At 36.2% G+C, this 19,390-nt stretch overlaps 3 protein-coding genes across 4 annotated transcripts in view; 1 reads left to right on the top strand and 2 right to left on the bottom strand.

The window, feature by feature from the left end:
- The window catches only part of LOC113692873 (uncharacterized), a 35,790-nt gene extending 30,987 nt beyond the window's left edge, over nt 1–4,803 (bottom strand). Inside the window, exons 1-2 of one of the 2 annotated variants that reach the window (XM_072053326.1) lie at nt 4,779–4,803; nt 4,037–4,240 (exon numbers count right to left, since the gene is read on the bottom strand). In XM_072053326.1, the coding sequence (XP_071909427.1) occupies nt 4,037–4,083 (47 nt within the window). In that variant the 5' untranslated portion in view covers nt 4,084–4,240; nt 4,779–4,803. Of the gene's footprint in view, nt 1–4,036; nt 4,241–4,643; nt 4,749–4,778 lie in introns of those variants that run through there. The other variant, XM_072053325.1, reaches the window with a different exon arrangement.
- Nucleotides 4,186–6,073, bottom strand: LOC113694212 (UDP-N-acetylglucosamine transferase subunit ALG14-like). The gene is made up of 6 exons (XM_072053545.1): nt 5,890–6,073; nt 5,626–5,765; nt 4,689–4,835; nt 4,477–4,575; nt 4,345–4,361; nt 4,186–4,240 (listed from the first exon to the last, which is right to left on the bottom strand). The coding sequence occupies exons 1-6, from the start codon at nt 6,071–6,073 to the stop codon at nt 4,186–4,188; spliced, it is 642 nt and encodes a 213-aa protein (XP_071909646.1).
- A 2,041-nt stretch (nt 6,074–8,114) lies between these two features.
- Nucleotides 8,115–12,488, top strand: LOC113693170 (protein FAR1-RELATED SEQUENCE 5-like). The gene is made up of 5 exons (XM_072053544.1): nt 8,115–10,232; nt 10,356–10,436; nt 10,604–10,675; nt 12,221–12,289; nt 12,417–12,488. The coding sequence occupies exons 1-5, from the start codon at nt 8,115–8,117 to the stop codon at nt 12,486–12,488; spliced, it is 2,412 nt and encodes an 803-aa protein (XP_071909645.1).
- The last annotated feature ends 6,902 nt before the right edge of the window (nt 12,489–19,390 follow it).

The raw sequence follows: 19,390 nt of genomic DNA, 5'->3' as shown, positions 1-19,390 counted from the left end.
AGCTACCAAACCACTTTGATGCAGAAAATGTTTGATCAGTGAAAAATGTCAAAGCAAATAGTTCCATTTCCGCTGCAACATGACTTGAGATAAAATAATTTCTTCATAGCAAACATAGAAAAAACCCTGAACTGCAAAAGTGGTGAACTAAGAACTTCACTGTCTAATAACTGATTAACTCTTGAACTACAAAGGAAAAAGGAAAACCTGAAGTTTATCAATTGTTAAACTTCAGCTGTTGAACCCCATAAATTCGATACTACCAAAAAGCAAAATAACCTAAAGAATGCAGAAGATGACCTTGCACCAACCACACCTTTCATGAACTCCTAATGGCAATCAAAATTATGAAAAAAGTTCCCAGAATCATGAATAAATTAGAGTTCAAACTCACAATCACTATACCCTCCAACATTGCTATGAGTCTGTGATCATACCTTTGAGGCACCATACGAGGCTTCGAAAATTGAAATGGGATTATGCTTATTCAAAGTTCTGCAAAAGTTTCCATTTTCCTAAATTCCTAAAACAATTATTCCCAAGTACCAAGCAGCAGAAATGCAGCTTAAATTCGAAACAAAAATGGGCATCTTTACTCTTTCTTCACCAATTGAAAACCAAAAAAATGCAAATCACATTCGACAAATTAATTAAAACTCTTACACAGAAAAGAAAAAGGCTGAATACCAATCATGCTAGAATTTGCGATCAATCCAAAGTCTAAAAAGAACAGACAAATGATTGGTAATTTCAGAGTAGAGTTCATACACCAGTGGCTCATCTAGCTAACAGAAGTCGGACCTAAGCAATTGAATCCAAGAAGAGGAAACGTCATAGCAGGTCACTGTAAAGGGAGGCGACGGGAAACTGAAGCTGAAAGGGGGTAACGGACCTACGTTCGTGGGGCATAAATGCAGATTAAAAGATGAGGAAGTGGGTTCCGACCAAACCATTAACAGCCATACCGGTTAGGCAACCATTGGAACGTTTCAGGTACCGGACGATTTCAACGACACCCCCTCCCACATAGAAGCAACGTTTACTTGTCCGTTTAGAGGAATAATTGGGCCTAAGGGGTATTTCGGTAATTACATCAACACACAAGCATATATGAGGTGTACAACAGGCAAAAATGGTTGCACACTCATCACATATTCCATCAATACTCAGATGGCTCATCAATGAGAACTTTAAATGTATTAAAATGGGGTCATTTCAGTAAACATATCCAAATACATGCTTTGTGAAGTTGCACCTAAAGCTGTTAGGCTAATACACAATATTTAACATTCCCAAAAAGCCCCCACCCATGCGGTTGAAATTCAACCTACTCTTTGACCAAAAACTCAATCTTATATAGTATAAGGATTCGCTTTCTCAGTTGATCAAATGTTAAATTCTGATTTTGAATAATCAATTTTTTTTAAATGACAATTGCACTTCATTTTTTATTAATGACACTTTTTTAATCATATATTCTAATAAATAATAATTATATGATAAAAATGATAATGAGAGTATCATTAACAAAAAGTGGAGTGCTATTACCATTTTTTTTTTGTAACGTTCTCATTTGCAAAATCCAAAATCTATCAAAGGGTAACTTTTTTAGATAGCTGATTATTGTATGTAATTACTTTCCAAAATTGACATTTACAAAATCTACACCAAAAGAGAGCAAGGCATATATCCATATTATAGCAAAGTTAGCACTTAATAATTTGTCACTTTTAGGACCTCCTCCTAACTTTACCTTTAACAATATATCCAATAGATGGGAAAAGAAAACAGTGCCATTTTTATCTATAACTTCTACATTTTTATATAATATATTTCATATCCATAATTACTAATAAGTTTCAATTCTTAAAAACTCTGTAAATAACTCTTACATGTTCCCATGTAATAATTGGTTAAATAACTCTTGAACTGGTTGCCATAGTTAATAATTGAGTTAAATGACATTTACCTCCCCTAAAATTTGGCAAAATTATCATATGGACTTATAATTTGACCAAATCATAGTCAAAATCTTTAGAAATTAGAATAGCAGACCGTGTATCAAGTATCCCATTTGCATCTGAGGAATTCTAATTAGATTATTTACATACATGTTTAAAAGTTCCCAAGTACCTTATGCAATTTGAGTTCCTGATGTCTACTTCCTTAGGGTTTGGAAAAATTACAGGTACGTCCAAGTGATAGTCCCAAACATTTATCAAAGAACCCCTTTTGAATAATCAATAGATCTTAACCAATTAAGTTGGAGTAATGAATCAAAATTCTAGTCAAATTTTCAAAATGGCCATGAATCCCTAATTCACTTATCCTACCATATTTTGTCATCTCCTTATAGCATACTCTTTACCTTAAGCATTTAACATTCTCCTGAAGAGTAAATGTAGGAAGAAGCACAGGACATCCCAATGTCTTGAATTTAACTAGCACCTTGATGACTAAGTTTTCAGCTCCACCACTACAAGATTTACTGTTTTCAGTTCTATAAATATTTTACAGCACCACAGATATTAATCAACATTCTCTGCCACCCTTTCAATACTGAAAATGATATATGCTGCGTGTCAAAGTTCTATTATAAATCCTTTAAAAACTCCTGAGCATCAAATTCAACAAATAACTGATGAGAGAAGTGTCAATAGCTGTGTCAAATAAAATTTTTACCGCACTATAATCAGCACAAAGAGCCCCCTTCTTCTCGAAAAATCACCAGTTTTGCCCAGAGTGGTATACATGTCTACAACCTATTTCTATTTTCCATGCTCACATTGCCTTTTCCTTCATCTCTTACAATGTTATACCAAATTAAGATGCTTTGGTATATAAAGCAGTTGTAGAAAGAAGAACTAAGGGCTAAAAAGTATACGTCAGTGTACTTGCTGTCCGTTGATGGAACCCCAAGGAAGTTGCTGTCAACTTCCCCTGCCACATTAAGTAATATTCACCATTGAGTACAAAGAACAGCTAACACTGAGCTAATTTTTTTCTCCCTGCAAATTGTACATTTTATCATAGAACCATCTCCATCAAATACACGGTAAGTCAAGTCATCCTCCCAGATGATTGGCGTGCAAGTCATAGCCCAAGTTTCATGAAACTGAATTTCAGAAAAAAGAAATGCATTAGACCACGAGTGATGAGCATTCTTATCAATTTGCTGATGAATTCCAGAACAAGTGTGGCCCAGAAAAGAAATTAAATAACAAGATGGAAAAGGATATAGTGTAAACAAAAAGGAAAGGAGGGAGCCATTCAGGATATCTCTTCAAATCAGAAAAAGTTTGAACTTAAACTTCAAATTAACCCCCCCCCCAAAAAAAAAAAAAAACTCCTGAACCCAGAAAAATTTAAAAAGAGGCAAAATAATCGCATTAGATTAATTATAACTGATAATGGACCATCTTATGCAACTTTTTCATCAATTTATTGCGCTTGTGACCAGGAAAACTTGGCTTTGTTCATGCATTAAGTCCTAAAATAAGTTAAGAAGATTGAATCAAGACGCTAGTCATGTTCTACCAAAAATGGAAATGAAATTAGTCAAAAAGGCAGTTTCGCTCTGACTAACCTGCAGAGTATAGCATATATAATTACACGGCTAGTTTTATAAAGCATCATTCAGGACTAGTTTAACAATTTTCCAGTCTATATACATTATGTTTCGATGCTACAACGTCAGAACCATCAAATATAAAACTGTGCAGTTTGTCATTCTTTCTGTTGGGTGGTGAGTTAGAATCTGGATAGTATCTAATCAAACATTGTAGACAAGCCTCTCCATGCAATAATCACATAGTAAAATGTGCTTTGAGATAGAACTTAATTTCTACGCTAATGTTAACATGCTATTCCTTTGTGGTGTGAAAACATTTCTAAATAATTAGCCAATGCTGACTAATTTTCATAGATTGCACCCAAAGACAACCATGGTTTCATAAAATTAAAGAGACACCTCTCAGAAGGGCTACTATAAACCACACATATATGACAATAACTTGAAATTTATACATTGAAGTACCTTTGAACAGCTGCAAAAATGAATGAGTTACATAAGACGCCCAACATAATGAGCTCGATGATATTTTGATTTTAGTTGTGGCCACTGCACAAATAACTGATCAGCCATGCGTAGTTTGTAAAGAAGCAGTGCGCTTAAAGAAAGCCTCCTCACTCTTGCAATGCTTTCAACATAGAATATATATGACCATCTAATTCCAAGAATCTGAAAGTAACATAGAACATAATTAAAGCAGACTCCATCAACAATCAAAGCAGTCAAAGTTAAGTGGAAAATGTAGAGATAGAGAGACTTAAATCCTTAACCACCTTCTGAGTTTGCAACTCTGCGCCATCATATTAGTAAATTAACAAGAGGAAACTACTGAACTATAACTGTATTGTTGTACTAGTAAATTAACAAGAGGAACCTAATGATCTATTAAGAAGTTGGAAAAGAACATTGAGGTATGGCACACTTGCAGATGAAGGACATAAAACCTTGAAGATGAAAGCAATTGCGCAAAGAGGTATACAAGTTCCAGGTCCATTGCACAAAATCTGCAGAGAGTACAAATAACAGAACCAACAAAGCAAAAGGGTAAGAGGAGAAAAAGCCAGGACTTCACCAGTAGTTTATAGAGAGAGTGTCGTGTATAAGGTATATGAAATACCACATGAGGTCTGATCTTTATCATTAGCCACAATGCATGAGCCAAAGCAATTAAGGTGGTTCCAACAGAGGTTATATATGATTGACCGACCTCTCGGCTTCGGTATATCTGCATGAATTTAGCAGATCCAACCTCTTCATCTCCTCCCTAAAACAAGAGAAAGCAGTTAAGAATGCCTTCGTTGGTTCTTCTTCTACTAGACAGCCTAAGTAGGGGAAGAAATCTCCATAGCACATAAACAAACTAAAATGACCCATCAAAAGGAGCCCAACTCTCAGGTACAAACTTAATGTGTTCATTAAATGAAGAACATATGTTGGATGTTTCATCCCATGAAGACACAAGAATTAACAAAAACATGTAATTTTCTCTTATTAACTACCGAATCTAAACTAAGCACATTAGAAAGTGTTGTATATCAAAAGCTGGATGTAGATAGATTTGACCCAACTGCTAAGAAACAGGAACAAAGATAGTGCATTTGGACCTTTGAGACAAACAGAGTTTTCAAGGCTATAAGAAAATCATTTTAAAACAAAGCAACCTGCATTTATAGTTGCAATTCTTGTGGAAACCAAACCTTTATACTTGGATTTTGGAGTAAGGAGGTTGATTCTGATGACTAACTGTTAAATACTGAAAAGAGGCTGTCACTTATCACATGAATGATCCAAACAGATGTTTATATGTCCAATCCGTTCCTTTTCATAAGCTTTACTGGATCACTGATGTAAAATTAATGATTCATCCGATTATCTTTTGTCAATAACAATAGAAGAATAATTCTCTAAGCTAATAAATAGTTCAATCTAATATAGATCAATACGACGATTCACATCCTAGATTAGTTGTGCTTGAGTATCCACAGAATACAGTCCTACTAATAAAGATAAATTCAGTAATCAAGAGCTCAACAGCACAAAACGGAACAAAATACCTCATTGAGCCAAGAGTTTTCAAGAACTTGTGCCTTTTGAAGGCTCATGTTATCAGTCGCAGCAGCAATATAATACCTAGGCGTAAAACTATTTTTCTGAAGCACGTTCAACAAATTAATCATCTCTGCTGTATGACCACCTACCGTTACAAATTCATTGCAAGAAAAAAATATATAAACAAACCCATTAATAAAAATGGAAAAATCAACAAAACCCACAATCCAAAACTCAAAAATAGATCAAATAATAAAGGATATGCATACCCGAACCCAGAACAATGAGGGTGCTGAGGGGCTTTTGCTGTGACGAGGCACTACGAGGTTGGCTGCTCCGATGTATAATGTATAAAGCCCGGATCAAGATCAAGGTAATAAACCCAATAATTGATAAAAGTACTAAGCTTGAAGGTGTGATTGAGAGACAATAATGATTGTTGCTATTCTCCATAGTTACCGTTTACCCTACATCACACTGAAATTAGCTAAAGAATCAGCTAATAAAACTAGGGGAAATTTGTTTAATTGGAAAATAACAGATCAAGTAGGTTGAGCAGGGTTGACGAGGGATACGGGGCAGGAGCGGTCCTCAGAAGGACCGCTCCTGAACGGTCCCCTCACAGAAAGAAAGGTAAGGCCAGAAATAAACCACGTCAACTGGTTGTTTTGAAGGAAAAAAATGTCACCGTTTGACGAAAGGAAAAAAAATAAGATTGACGGACTCCGTTTCCTCTAAACGGAAGAATTGAAATTTTGAAAACGAAGTTCAAAATTTCAATTAGCCGCACAAACCAAAACCGAGAGAAGAAAGCAAGCTGGGTATGTCATTGTTGCTTGGCTGACGTGAAATTAGGTGGAGAGAGTTGGGTTATGGCATCAGAAGAAGAAGGAAGAAGGCAAACAGCTAGAATGCTGTAAAAGAAGGCCAACGATGTCTTCAGAAATTGTATGAGCAATACGGGCAAGACAGCCGGCAAGGTAGAAGCGAATTAAAGAGGAAATTCATTATTTGACGTTGCCCACCATTTTTTGTGCAACTTAATAGCAGAAGCAACTGTGCATAAGGGCATTGGGTGAAACAAAAAGCTCTCAACGGGCCAAGGTAACGTGATTCAACCATATCAACAACTTTGTGAATCTTATACCAGCAACTTTTCTGAATGTTAGATTCAGTAAAGACATAATATGAAGATAATAGAAGAATAGTCAATGTGTACTGTATGTGTGTGTGAGAGCGTGCAGTTTTGCAGTGATGAACTATTTAACAAGTGAATGAATGTACATGCTGCTGTAGATAAGTTACAGGTTATAACCACCCTATTACAATCTTTGTGCATCCACTAGTTGGTCCATGGTCATCACGCAATCTTAGTTTGCCCCTCTGTTGAGTATGCAGTGTGTATAAAATGGAGGTCTGGGGTTTGACCTAGGAAAAGCAGAGGAAAAGATATATGTGAATAATAAATAGATGTACCTGGTTTTGTAAGTAAATTACATGATGTAAGAAATGTATTAGAATGAGTAAAAAATGCTTGTTTGGCCCTGAAAATATAGAAATAGTAGAAAATGCACAGGAATTGGCTTAGGCGATTGTCAGTAACGAATTACATAACGTCCAATGAAACAAAGTACCTAGAACCTAAATATAATCACCAGAGTGGATGTACATATAGTTAAAATAGACTTACATGGAGTGAAAAACACATTACAGTCCGTATAACTTAGTGTACATGGAGTTATATTTGTACATAGATAATGCCATTGTATTAGTGTAAAAGTAAAGTGATGTGAATCATTAATCATATCGATGGGAGTAATAATAGAATTTGGTATACGAGTAATGTGTGTAACATAACATATTATAAACGGTAATACACACTTATGTTGTCGTTTACATACATACTATTCATGAACTATTGTAACTTATGGTGTTGGATGCATAATTGGTAGGAGCAGAAGTAATGAATTGTAGAGAAATTGGCAGAAGATGGGACTCATGAGTTAGGAATGGAGTTCAACATGGAAGAGGATGCGTACAAGTTTTACAACAAATATGCCTTTAAAATGGGATTTAGTGTACGCAAAGACTATTTAAATAAACACAAAGACTATTTAGTGTATTTTATGCGGTTGTCATTAACGAATGACATAAGATCCAGTGAGCTAAAGAATCTAGAATCAAAATATAATGACCAGCGTGGATGTACATACAGTTAAAATAGACTTACATCGTGTGACCAATACATTACAATCCGTATAAGTTAGTGTACATGGAGTTGTATTTGTACACAGATTGTCTTAGAATAAAAGTAAGGTGATGTGAATCATTGATCATATTGATAGCGTAATAATAGAATTTGGTATACGAGTAATGTATGATTCATAAGACATTATGAATGGTAATATACATATATGTTGTCGTTTATGTACATACTATTCATGAAGTGTTGCAAATTAGGGTGTTTGATGCATAATTGGTAGGATCAGAAGTAATGGATTGCAGCAAATTGACAGAAGATGGGACCCCTGAGTTAGGAATGGAGTTCAACAGCGAAGAGGATGCGTACCAGTTTTACAACAAATATGCCTTTAAAATGGGTTTTAGTGTACGTAAAGACTATTTGAATAAAGACAAAGACGGCGTGACCACGTCTAGGAGATATAGTTGCTGCAAGGAAGGTGTAAAGCGCAAGTACGAAGGTGATGTGATGCCAAAGAGGACACGAGCGCCGACGAAAACAGGGTGTGGAGCTAAAATGGTTATCGTGTTGTTTAGAGGAACAATGAAGTACCGTGTGCATGACCTTGTCTTAGAGCATAACCATGAGTTGCACATTGCTCAATGTGCGCACATGATGCCATCACAAAGAAAAGTGAGCGAGACTCAAGGATTCCAAGCTGAAATAAGCGAGGACGCTGGGCTTTCATTGAAACAGAGTCATGAGCTTATGGGAAAGGAGGCAGGTGGGATGGGAAATGTGGGATATACTCGGGAAGACCTGAAACGATATCTTCGTACTCGACGGGAAAGGAGTTTGAAATATGGAGAAGCAGGTAGCATGCTGAATTATTTTCAAGAGCAAACACTCGAGAATCCATCGTTTTTTCATGCCGTACAGCTGGACTGTGAAGAGCAGATAACGAATATCTTTTGGGCTGATGCAGGAATGTTAATTGACTACAAATTTTTTGGAGACGTAGTCACATTCGACACAACCTACAAAACAAATAAAGAATACCGGCCACTTGGAGTGTTTGTGGGTTTTAACCAACATAGGCAAATTGTGATATTCGGTGCTGCCCTTATGTATGATGAGACTATAGATTCTTTCAAATGGGTGTTTGGTACATTTCTAGAAGCAATGTGCGGAAAGCGTCCAAGTACCATACTAACCGACCAAGATCATGCCATGGCAGCCGCTCTTTCAGTTGTTATGCCTGAAACATTTCACGGTCTATGTACGTTTCACATAAGGCGTAATTTTATGAAACATCTTGGCAATCACTACAAGGAAAATAGTGATCTTCCATACATGTTTGGTGCATGCATGTATGAGTTTGAAGAAGTGGAACAATTCAATAGGGTGTGGGAGGCGATGGTGAAGAAACACAATCTTGAAAATAATGAATGGCTCTCCGGGTTGTATAGAATTCGTGATAAATGGGCAAGGTGCATGATGAAAGAAAGATGGACCGCGGGAATGCGAAGCACCCAACTTAGCGAAAGCCTAAATGCAGCAATTAAAAATCATTTGAAACTGGATCATGACCTTGTGCAGTTCTTTAGACATTTCAATCGGGTGGTTGATGAAAAGAGACATAATGAACTGATCGCAGAATATGAAATGAGGCAAAAGCTCCCCATGGTCGGGTTAAGGCAAACACCTATGCTTGTGCATGCATCAGAGACGTATTCACCAACCGTATTTGTTGCATTCCAAAATGAATATGGCGAGTCAACAGCTATGGTTATATTGAGACAGCAAGATGCAGCGATGATTGTGGAGTTTGCGGTCATGAGGTATGATGGAGGACCTGAAAGAATAGTGGTATTCAATCGAAATGATCTAAGTGTACGTTGTAGTTGCAAAAAATACGAGAATGAAGGCATTTTATGTGGGCACGCGTTGAAGGTGTTTGATACTGTGGGCATAAAAATAATTCCTCCTGAATACATTAAGAGGCGATGGACAAAAAGAGCTCGGGCTGGAGACTGTTTTGATCGGCGAAGACGGGAAGTTGTGGCTGATCCTAAAATAATGATTTCAACTCGTTATCGGGAGCTCGCTCCAGCCATGATTAAGGTCGCAACTCGAGCAGCAATGTCGGAGGACACCAGCAAAGTAGCAATCACTGTCATATCCGATTTGGCAAAGAGAGTTGAGCTCCTCCTCTCAGAAAGTGAAGAACAACCTTTGCAAAATCAAAAAAATCTGAATATGGAGGAACGGGATAAAATTGAAATTGTGAATGAAATGGGGGAGGCAGTAGTCGCAAGAGGCATTAAAAAACGAGGTGGTGGGAAGAAAAGTAGAGTGATGCGAAGTTGGATCGATAAATTTGACAGAGTAAAAAGAAAATCTAGATTATCAAGGACTACACAGACTACGGTATGGATCAAATTTTGGTACTCGGGGAACATTTATGCTAAAACTAAGTTATCGTTATGCTATTAACTAAAGTTTAGGTATCATTCATTATGAAATAATATTATTGCCGTGTCAATACTGTAGGCCTCAGAATCGGAGCCGACATCGATTTCATATGAGGAATACATGTTTATGGGATGTCGTTCATCTACTGACTCTGTTTCGGTTAGTATAAAACGGACATGACTGTTGCTTTTATTTGGATGTTTCTAACAGCATAAATAGTTACATTGATCTTACATTGTGTGATAATGTTGTTACGGCTGTCATCCCTCCTGATATACCTATTTTGTTTGTCTTATACAATGATTTGGTCCATACGAAACTCGTAGACGCATTCAATGAGCCAGACAGTGAATGACCCTCCAAACGCTATTGCTCCGAATATCGATGAAAGTGAAACGGTATGTATATATTCAGTAGTTAAAATAAAGACCTTCTTATTCGTGTAGTAGAGCTACCTTTTTTTTAGGGTTAATATCAGAAACCTCCCTTGAGGTTTCTTCTAATCACACCTAGAACCCCTCATGTTTTCGAAATCACACTTAGCACCCCTGGAATGACAACTTTGGTATCATTGTCCGCCCCTCATTATTTTTGTTCCACTTTTACCCTCCTTGTGAACTCTATTTATGTAACTCACATCCCTCCACGCAAAGGTAACACTACAAAATCGTTCTTAAGCAGTGTAACATGTTTTGAACATTTTGTAATTTTATGTAAGCTTCTTGTACATCTTTATAATAGATTGCATTTCTGTTATTAAGTTTTACAAATAATTCACATAAAGTTACACATTGTTTAAAAAATGTTACATTGATCTGAACGGTGATAAAAAAAAATGTGACTATGGATTGTCATAATGGCAGCAATAGTTTCAATATGTGATTGTAGTTGTAAATCAACTTGCTCTTCCATTTTTATGAAAATGAGGTCGTATAAATAGTTTTTTGTGCATCCTAGTCGAATGGAGTTTGTAAGTTATTAATATTGCGATACCCTATTATCAAGTAAAAATGGATTGCTAATGCTATATACTCGTGAATTCCCATCATCTTTAAACTACTTTTAGATTATGTTATTATTCACTTAGAAATTGCAATTTTGGCAATGGCACTATGTCCATTGCCAAAAGTCAACATCACTGGAAACTCTATAGCTATTTAATATTAGGGAGTGGGATAGGAACAATTGTTAGATCAACCATCCCTAAATCGTGTAACATTTTTTGAACATTTTGTAATTTTATGTAAATTTCTTGTACATCGTTACAATAGAAGTCTGATAAGTTGTTATTGTACATATGAGTCCAATATGTAATAATCGTATTTGTGTTGATAAATTTTACAAATAGTTCAATTAGAATTACACTTTGTACAAAAAATATTACATAATTACATAATAGTTTTACATAATTTAGGGAAAACCTCAAGGGAGGTTTCCGAAATTAACTCTACATAAATAGAGTTCACAAGGAGGGTAAAAGTGGAACAAAAATAATGAGGGGCGGACAATGATACCAAAGTTGTCATTCCAGGGGTGCTATGTGTGATTTCGAAAACATGAGGGGTTCTAGGTGTGATTAGAAGAAACCTCAAGGGAGGTTTCTGATATTAACCCTTTTTTTATAGTATTGTAATGGTGGGCACCCGAAAGCTGTCAAATCATGCAAATTATGTAGTTAACGTATGCTCGCTTTAATAACATATTATTTTTTATTATTCGAAGGTTCACCGTTTGGCTAATCAGGGGCCTCCTACAAGTGTCCCTACAGAATGGATGCATCCCAGATTTTCTATTTTTTTCAAGTATAACTCTGTCAGAGATGTCTTAATGGTCTGATATATCATTTTCATTATAATGTCTAGTCCAATTTAACTTTATAAGTGAGCAATATAGGCATTGGTAATGATTTGTTGACAGTCGATTACTTATACTATGTAATGTAGGAGGAGCGTGCAGCACTTTTAACACACTGTGATGTTGATGCATATCATGTATTTGCACCTTCACCCCAGGTGATAAACTTTTATCGTTACAGCACATATTTATGTACTGTTGTTAATTGGAGACTTGGATATCGTATATCATTAATCGTATGTTTCATTAATAATATTGCTGATTCACCATCGTTACGCATTTCAGGGAAGAAATAACACCCAGGGATTGCAACTTCGCGTTGACGTCGCCTCCCCCGAGAATGAGATTGATGAATGATGTGTAACTATATTTTTTGAACGAGACATTAAGTGGTTGTCCCAACTTAGGAATACTGCATATGTACGTGTTACAAGCAGTTAATAGGGTGTTACAACTTATTGACGAGGTTGTACAGGCACCATTGATATTTCACTCTTTTCAAATTTAGACAAGTGGATTACAATTGTAATCACATCTAGTGGTAGTAATCATCAATAGTTTGTATTGGGTTATATAAAATTGTTAGGAAATTATAAAGTTGGTAGAAAATTGAAGTAACAATTTTACAATAGAATTGAACGTGTTTTTTGTGATCGGATATTTTTCACTAAATCGACCATAACAGTTGAATGGCTGTCGTGATATGTATACCATTCTACTACATTCAATTGCATACCTTAATAACATATTTATTGGCATAGATCGCACCGCCAAAGGTACGATGTATAAGATAACACAGTCTAAAGTATAAATTGTCTTGATTTTGTTACGATTCTAAATTCGAATTATTATTGGGCTATTTTTATTAAAATATTATCATTTAGGCCATTTGTTTTGTATCGATTGACGAATTTAGCGCCCCATTGACATGATGTATCACAGGCACATCAATTGGTATTACAAGGATTAGGTACAAGTTTTTAGGTTAATTGAATTATGGTCAAGCCAGGTCACGACCACATGTTGGTAATAGGTGCGCATAAGAAAATGATTCCTTGGAGAATTAATTTGTAACGTTAAAACGAAGTTTTACAATGTCACAAAAAGGAAGAACGAACAGTACACAATGGGTTACAACCAGTAAGGGATATGTTACTGTTGCGTTACAACTAGTTACGACTGTTTAACAGGCATCACTAATATCCAAATATGGTAAGCAATTTGTGGGAGTAGAGATTATAATGAGTATAGTTTTATCGCTACCCTGATGAACATTGGACTACATCCCTTGTTATCAGTTGTATCCCATACAACACCTGGGAACGCCGTCATGCATTAAACAGTGGGGTATGTACCTTTGAAAGTCATCGTCGCTTGATTCAGTAAAGTCAGATAGGTCCGGGTCCGATATAAGCATGGGATCTGCTAAAATGTGTTGAACCATACCATGTCTTTTTGCGGCCTGGATCTCATGGAACCTGTGAAGCCTACGCTCCATCTGCATAACTTCTCGCTGTAGTCTATGTAATACGCTTGCATCATTGGCTTGTGGTCCTATAACAAGATCCGCTGACCTTGTTCTCGGGATGCGGATGCCATGCCAGCGACAAAATACCTCTAATTCCATTCTTCGCTCACGAACAGGCTCCCATATGGGTTCATGGTCCATAACGAAATAGCCAGACGGTAGATGATCGTTGACCGTATTTTTAAAAATGTGACCAGCTAGTCCCAGAGAGTTGTTGGTGTTAAGTGGAGCGTTCCTGAACTCGCGTTTGGTACCATATAAAATCCTCCCATCTGGTGTTTCATACTTGCTTATGGCATTTGTTGGATCTAACGATACTTTCCGTCTTTTTTGCCGAACATTTGATGGTGAGCTTGTATGAGATCCTTCGTTTGTGGATTGCATGACTATGCTAATACCTACTGCTTTTTGGTTGGATGAAAGGAAGGATCTACTGATAAAGAATTAGGTGGGAGAAAAAAAGAGGTAGAAATTTTTAACAGAGCACCTATTTAAGACCATGCATAGTAAATGGTTTCTTCTGACAACTTGACCAACTGCTTCCTATGTCATTTCATGTTGTTCTCCACGGGATAGTACTCCTGGGTGAGTACATGAAGGCATGGCAACCACCTATTAACGAGACAATAGACTCAACATTTAGTCAAATGTATAGTGTGTGGATGAAATAATTGTTTAATTTGATTCGATCATGACCTGTACTCCAACAACAATTGGGTCAGGTGAATACCCAATTATTCGTCAGTCACCTTACTTTTCAAGTGTAACAAGAAGTTACCACCAGTATTTACATAAATTACAGGACGTTAATAAGCTGTTACCGCTTATTGATGTTCTTGTACAGGCACCTTGTCATTTGCCTATATGTTAAAATTTAGACAATTTGTTTACAATTGTATTAACGATAAGTATTACAGATAGTATTACAGGCACTTCAATAGGTATTACTCCTTCAGTACAGAAACGAACTTACAATTGGCGGCTTGGCTTGGTTCCACATGACCACATAATAAGTAACAGTTTCGCAGAAGAACATGATACTTCGTTGGGACAAGTAATTTGAAAGTAGGGTAACTAATATTTAAAATGCAACAAATTTTGATTACTCCATGTACATGTTGAGTTACAACCAGTTATGTATATGTTACAATTCATTACAACTAATGAATATGGAAACGGCAGTTTTTCGTCTTATCTAGTTAAAACTACTGATATTACAACTAGAAATTCCCTGATATTACAACTAGTGATACTACAACTAGTTAATATCCGATGAACCTTTCCTCTTCTCTCGTGTGCGCAATTGCCCTTGGCACAAACAATAAGTCCGGCCCTCTAACACATATAATTTCTTAGACACTTTAGTAAGTGTCTATTGAGAACATAGAGATGGTCGATTCGAACCCCAAAACAATTGATGTAGCGAGGCCTTCTCGAACATCTCATTAAATTAGCGAGATCTTCTCGAACATCATGCAACCTACTGGCTGCTATTTGGCACCCAAGAGCTTGATTTCTGTGTGAACCCTCTATTGATGACACTGCAATTGAGGTTAGAGGAGGGTTGAAGAATACTAATAATAAATTTCATGCACGGGTTCATTGCCACCCTTCAGTAGAATGAAATGGGAAGTGTGAAGTTATTGAAAATGAAAAATGTTTGTGTAGTAGTGAAAGGTGGACGGAAAAATCTTTGTTGTTGAGGGATATACTACTGCAACCGCGCCCTTTTATAGTCCGCAGGACCCTCACAATGTAGTAAAATATCACTGGACAACGCATTCCAGACCAAACAATTTTGTCGTGGCAGTGGAAGCTGTAGAGTTCGATGCATGCCATTGAATTGTGTCAAATCTGTTCACACATTAAAACAAATTATGCACCTGGCTCATGAAATGACCTATACACCAATATCAAGGGTCATGTGGATAAACAGTTACACATCAGTGACGTGTACGTTTCACTATGTACGGATTGCGTTACAACCGGTTAGGTGTATGTTACAATTTATTATAACTAATGAATTTGCAATCAGCAGCTTTTCGTCTGCTCTATTTAAAACTGAATAATATTCCAACTAGATATTCCCCGATATTACAACTAGTGATAATACAACTAGTTAATATTCGATGAACCTTTCCTCTTCTCTTGTTTGTGCTATTACCCGTGGCAGAAACGATAATTCCTCCCACTGACACATTAAATTTCTTAGACACTTTATTAAGTATGTATTGAGAATAGTTACGATGATCGTTTCGAACCCCAAAACATTGCGTAGCGAGACTTTCTCGAACATCTCATTAAAATAGTGAGATCTTCACGAACGCATATGAGGGCAACTAGTACATCACGGGAGAAGAGACTGTAGACCCACATGCAGTGCCTGAACCATGTCGGATAAGTTTTGTTACGTTTCCAGGCCAGATTTGTTGTACCGACAGTGAATATACGTGTTACGTGCTGTTGCCAATCGTTTACAGACTTCAACACATGTTTGCAGCTTTTATCATGTTTTGGTCCTGTCCACCAACTTTTAAGAGTCACGTGGATACAGAGTTACACCTTAGATTCATGTACATTTCACTGTGTGCATGCACAGTTACACTGTCACAGGGAGGTATGACAGCCCAAATTATGCAACAGTTTCTTGGCCAAGAGTCAGATGTGTAACACTCTATGACCTTGGTCAGTGTATGACCCAAATTTACTACCTCTATGAGCGGTTCGTACCTCCTTCTGCTCCAATGCTCTATAGGAGATTTCAAATTCGACCAGAAATTTTATGTATGTTGTAACTCAGAACGAACAAAGAGGTAAATAATAACTTACGAATTGTAACAATATATGAACAGTTTGTCAATCGTATGGACAAAATTTGTTGAACTATATTTTTAGTATCGATACATAAAATAATAAGTGTTACGTCGTGTCACTAATCAGCATCAGAAAATAAAATACCAATTGGGCAATTTTTATCATGGTAAGACCTGTATTGCAACATTAAGGGTACCGATGTGAATACTGAGTTACACATTAGTGACCTTAATTTTGACACTGTGCATACACAGTAATACGCAAAATATTGTGCACAAAATCTCACAATGAATGTCAGTTTTTTGGCCCAGAGTCAGATGTGTAAAACTGAATGGCCTTGGTCATTCAATGACCCACAATGTGATAGTACCTGAATAAGCACCTCCTTCTGCTCCTGATGCTTTATTAAAGATTTTCAATTTTACAACTAATTCACTGAATGTTGTAACTTAGGACGAACAAAGCTGTAAGTAAGAACGTACGAATTGTAACAATTTACAATTAAGGTAACCATTTGTGCATCATTATACAATTAATAGTTTCAATTAGTTGGAGTCATTAACACAAAACAATTGAACAACACAGGTGATTTCAGATAAAAGAGCAATCATATAACTCCACAAAAAACTAATAGTGTGACTTCACCAGTTTCATACAACTATACGACTGCATCTACTGTTTACTCTATCTTCTAGATCACCTGCCAAAATGGAAAGTCAACAGTACAAGGATGTCAGTGTAACTTTGCCTATGAAGGATACATCTCCGACAAACTACAGGCGAAGTTTATATCATATGGGGCGAAATATTGAAAGTGCTGTCAGCGAAAAATTGCTATTAGGAGCAACAGAAAGGCGACCGCTACCGATATCATCATGAAGGTTTTCATTTGTCGAATATCTTGTTCGATTCGATGCACATGATACGGGAAAGAGTTTGGTTCATTTTGCACTGTTCCGGGACTGTCGAAGGAGCTTTCTCTACTTATTGCTTGTCGATTCGGTGAGGGAGGGCAGTAGTTAGCCTGAACTTGCTCATGATTCCTCCCTATTGGATGACACCAAGCGAAAAAAGCACAAGTTTTTCCTTCACAATAGAAGTACAGCAACCCCTTCGTTGGTTTCTGTGACTCCACGATCTTCAGCCCAGCCCTTTTTCCGCAGTGGCAGTACCGATATTGGTACCTTAACTCAGTAGATCCGCCACCAAAATTGCTCGATGAAGACATTTGAACGATCTAAAACTCCTTTTGGGTCACATAAGCTTTAGTGTTTTAACCTTCTGTTGAATTAATGGTTGTGTGTCGATCATGAGCTAACACGGACCAACACATAGGTGGGAGTTAATATGTGGCAAGAAACGATATAAGCTAGTAACTAAATTCTGGAGAATTAGTAAGTATAGAATAAGTAACATGTTTTTTGAAAACATACACAAAACCCAAAACATGTAATTGACTGTTACAATTGGGTTTACGTATCACTAATCCAATAAATAAATTGATAATCAAACTTTTTGAATAAATGTAATAAACTACTGACCCGATTCGACACATGCATGCATTTTCGAGTGCTATTTTATTTGCCATTCGTCATTTGTTACAATAACTATTTTGTAAGGATTTGGGGCGACGGTCATCAGTATGACCGTTCAAATAAACTATTTTATTTTCATGCCATTCGTCATTTGTCACAATAACTATTTTGTAACAACCTATAAGCACACTGTAGCATGCAATCATCAAACATGGAGTTTGTATTAATTTTCACACTCTAACTTCCCATTGAAGCATTTTGTAATAGTCTTTAATAACATTCAACTTCCCAATAACTATTTTGTAACACCATGTAACTACAAATACTTCGTAACTAACAATTTTCAAATATGGACTTTTGTAAAAATTTTCAAACTATCCCCTTGCGAGTTTTGTAAAAATTTTCAAACTATTCCCTTGCGAGTAACTGTTTTGTAACGGTTTTCGAACATACTGTAACTTCCCAATAACTATTTTGTAACAATTTACAAACACTTCGTAACCAACAGACTTCAAATATGGACTTTTGTATTAATTTTCAAACTGCAACTTTCCAACTAACTATTTTGTAATAGTTAGCGAGCACACTGTAACTTTTAAAAAACTATTTTGTAACAACCTACAAACACTTTGTAATTAACAGTTTTCAAATATGGAGTTTTATATTAATTTTCAAACTGCAACTTCCCAACTAACTATTCTGTAACATTCTACGAACACACTATAACTTTCCCAAAACTATTTTGTAACAACGTACAAACACATCGTAACTAACAGTTTTCAAATATGAAGTTTTGTATTAATTTTCAAACTGTAACTTCCCAAATAACTATTTTGTTACAGTCATACAAAACACTGTAACTTCCCAATAATTCTTGACTAACAACCTACAAACACTTTGTAACTACCAGCAGTTATATATGAAGTTTTGTATTAATTTTCAAACTGTAACTTTTCAATAACTAATTTTGCAACAAACTAATTGGGCGCTTGTTCTATAGTTACACATTGTTCAATGTAGGTTCTAGTATAGTTGGCACAGAGTCACGACGAGCATCTTTGAACCATAGATTCACGACACAATTGAACCAATTAATGCTCCGTTAATGTTATTACTGACATTATTCTAGTGTCAATAGAAAATCTGAATTAAATTCAGAATTTATGGCCACAAATGATAAATAAACAGCACCACAATACAAATTGCTAATCAGTATTGATGCTAATGTCTCCAGAAAAACAAAACTACTGTCTCAAAAGAAAGGTCCTTCTGAGTAGACTCCATAATAAAATTAGTTACAGCAATCCAAAAGCTGTAATACACATGTAATAATATACAAAAGCACGTCAAATGCAATTTTGTGAATTTCCTTCTCTCCCAGT

Source organism: Coffea arabica, chromosome 6c (genome assembly GCF_036785885.1).
Source record: "Coffea arabica cultivar ET-39 chromosome 6c, Coffea Arabica ET-39 HiFi, whole genome shotgun sequence".
In the NCBI taxonomy this organism is placed as follows: Eukaryota; Viridiplantae; Streptophyta; class Magnoliopsida; order Gentianales; family Rubiaceae; genus Coffea; species Coffea arabica.
This window is presented reverse-complemented; position numbering and strand designations above follow the sequence as displayed.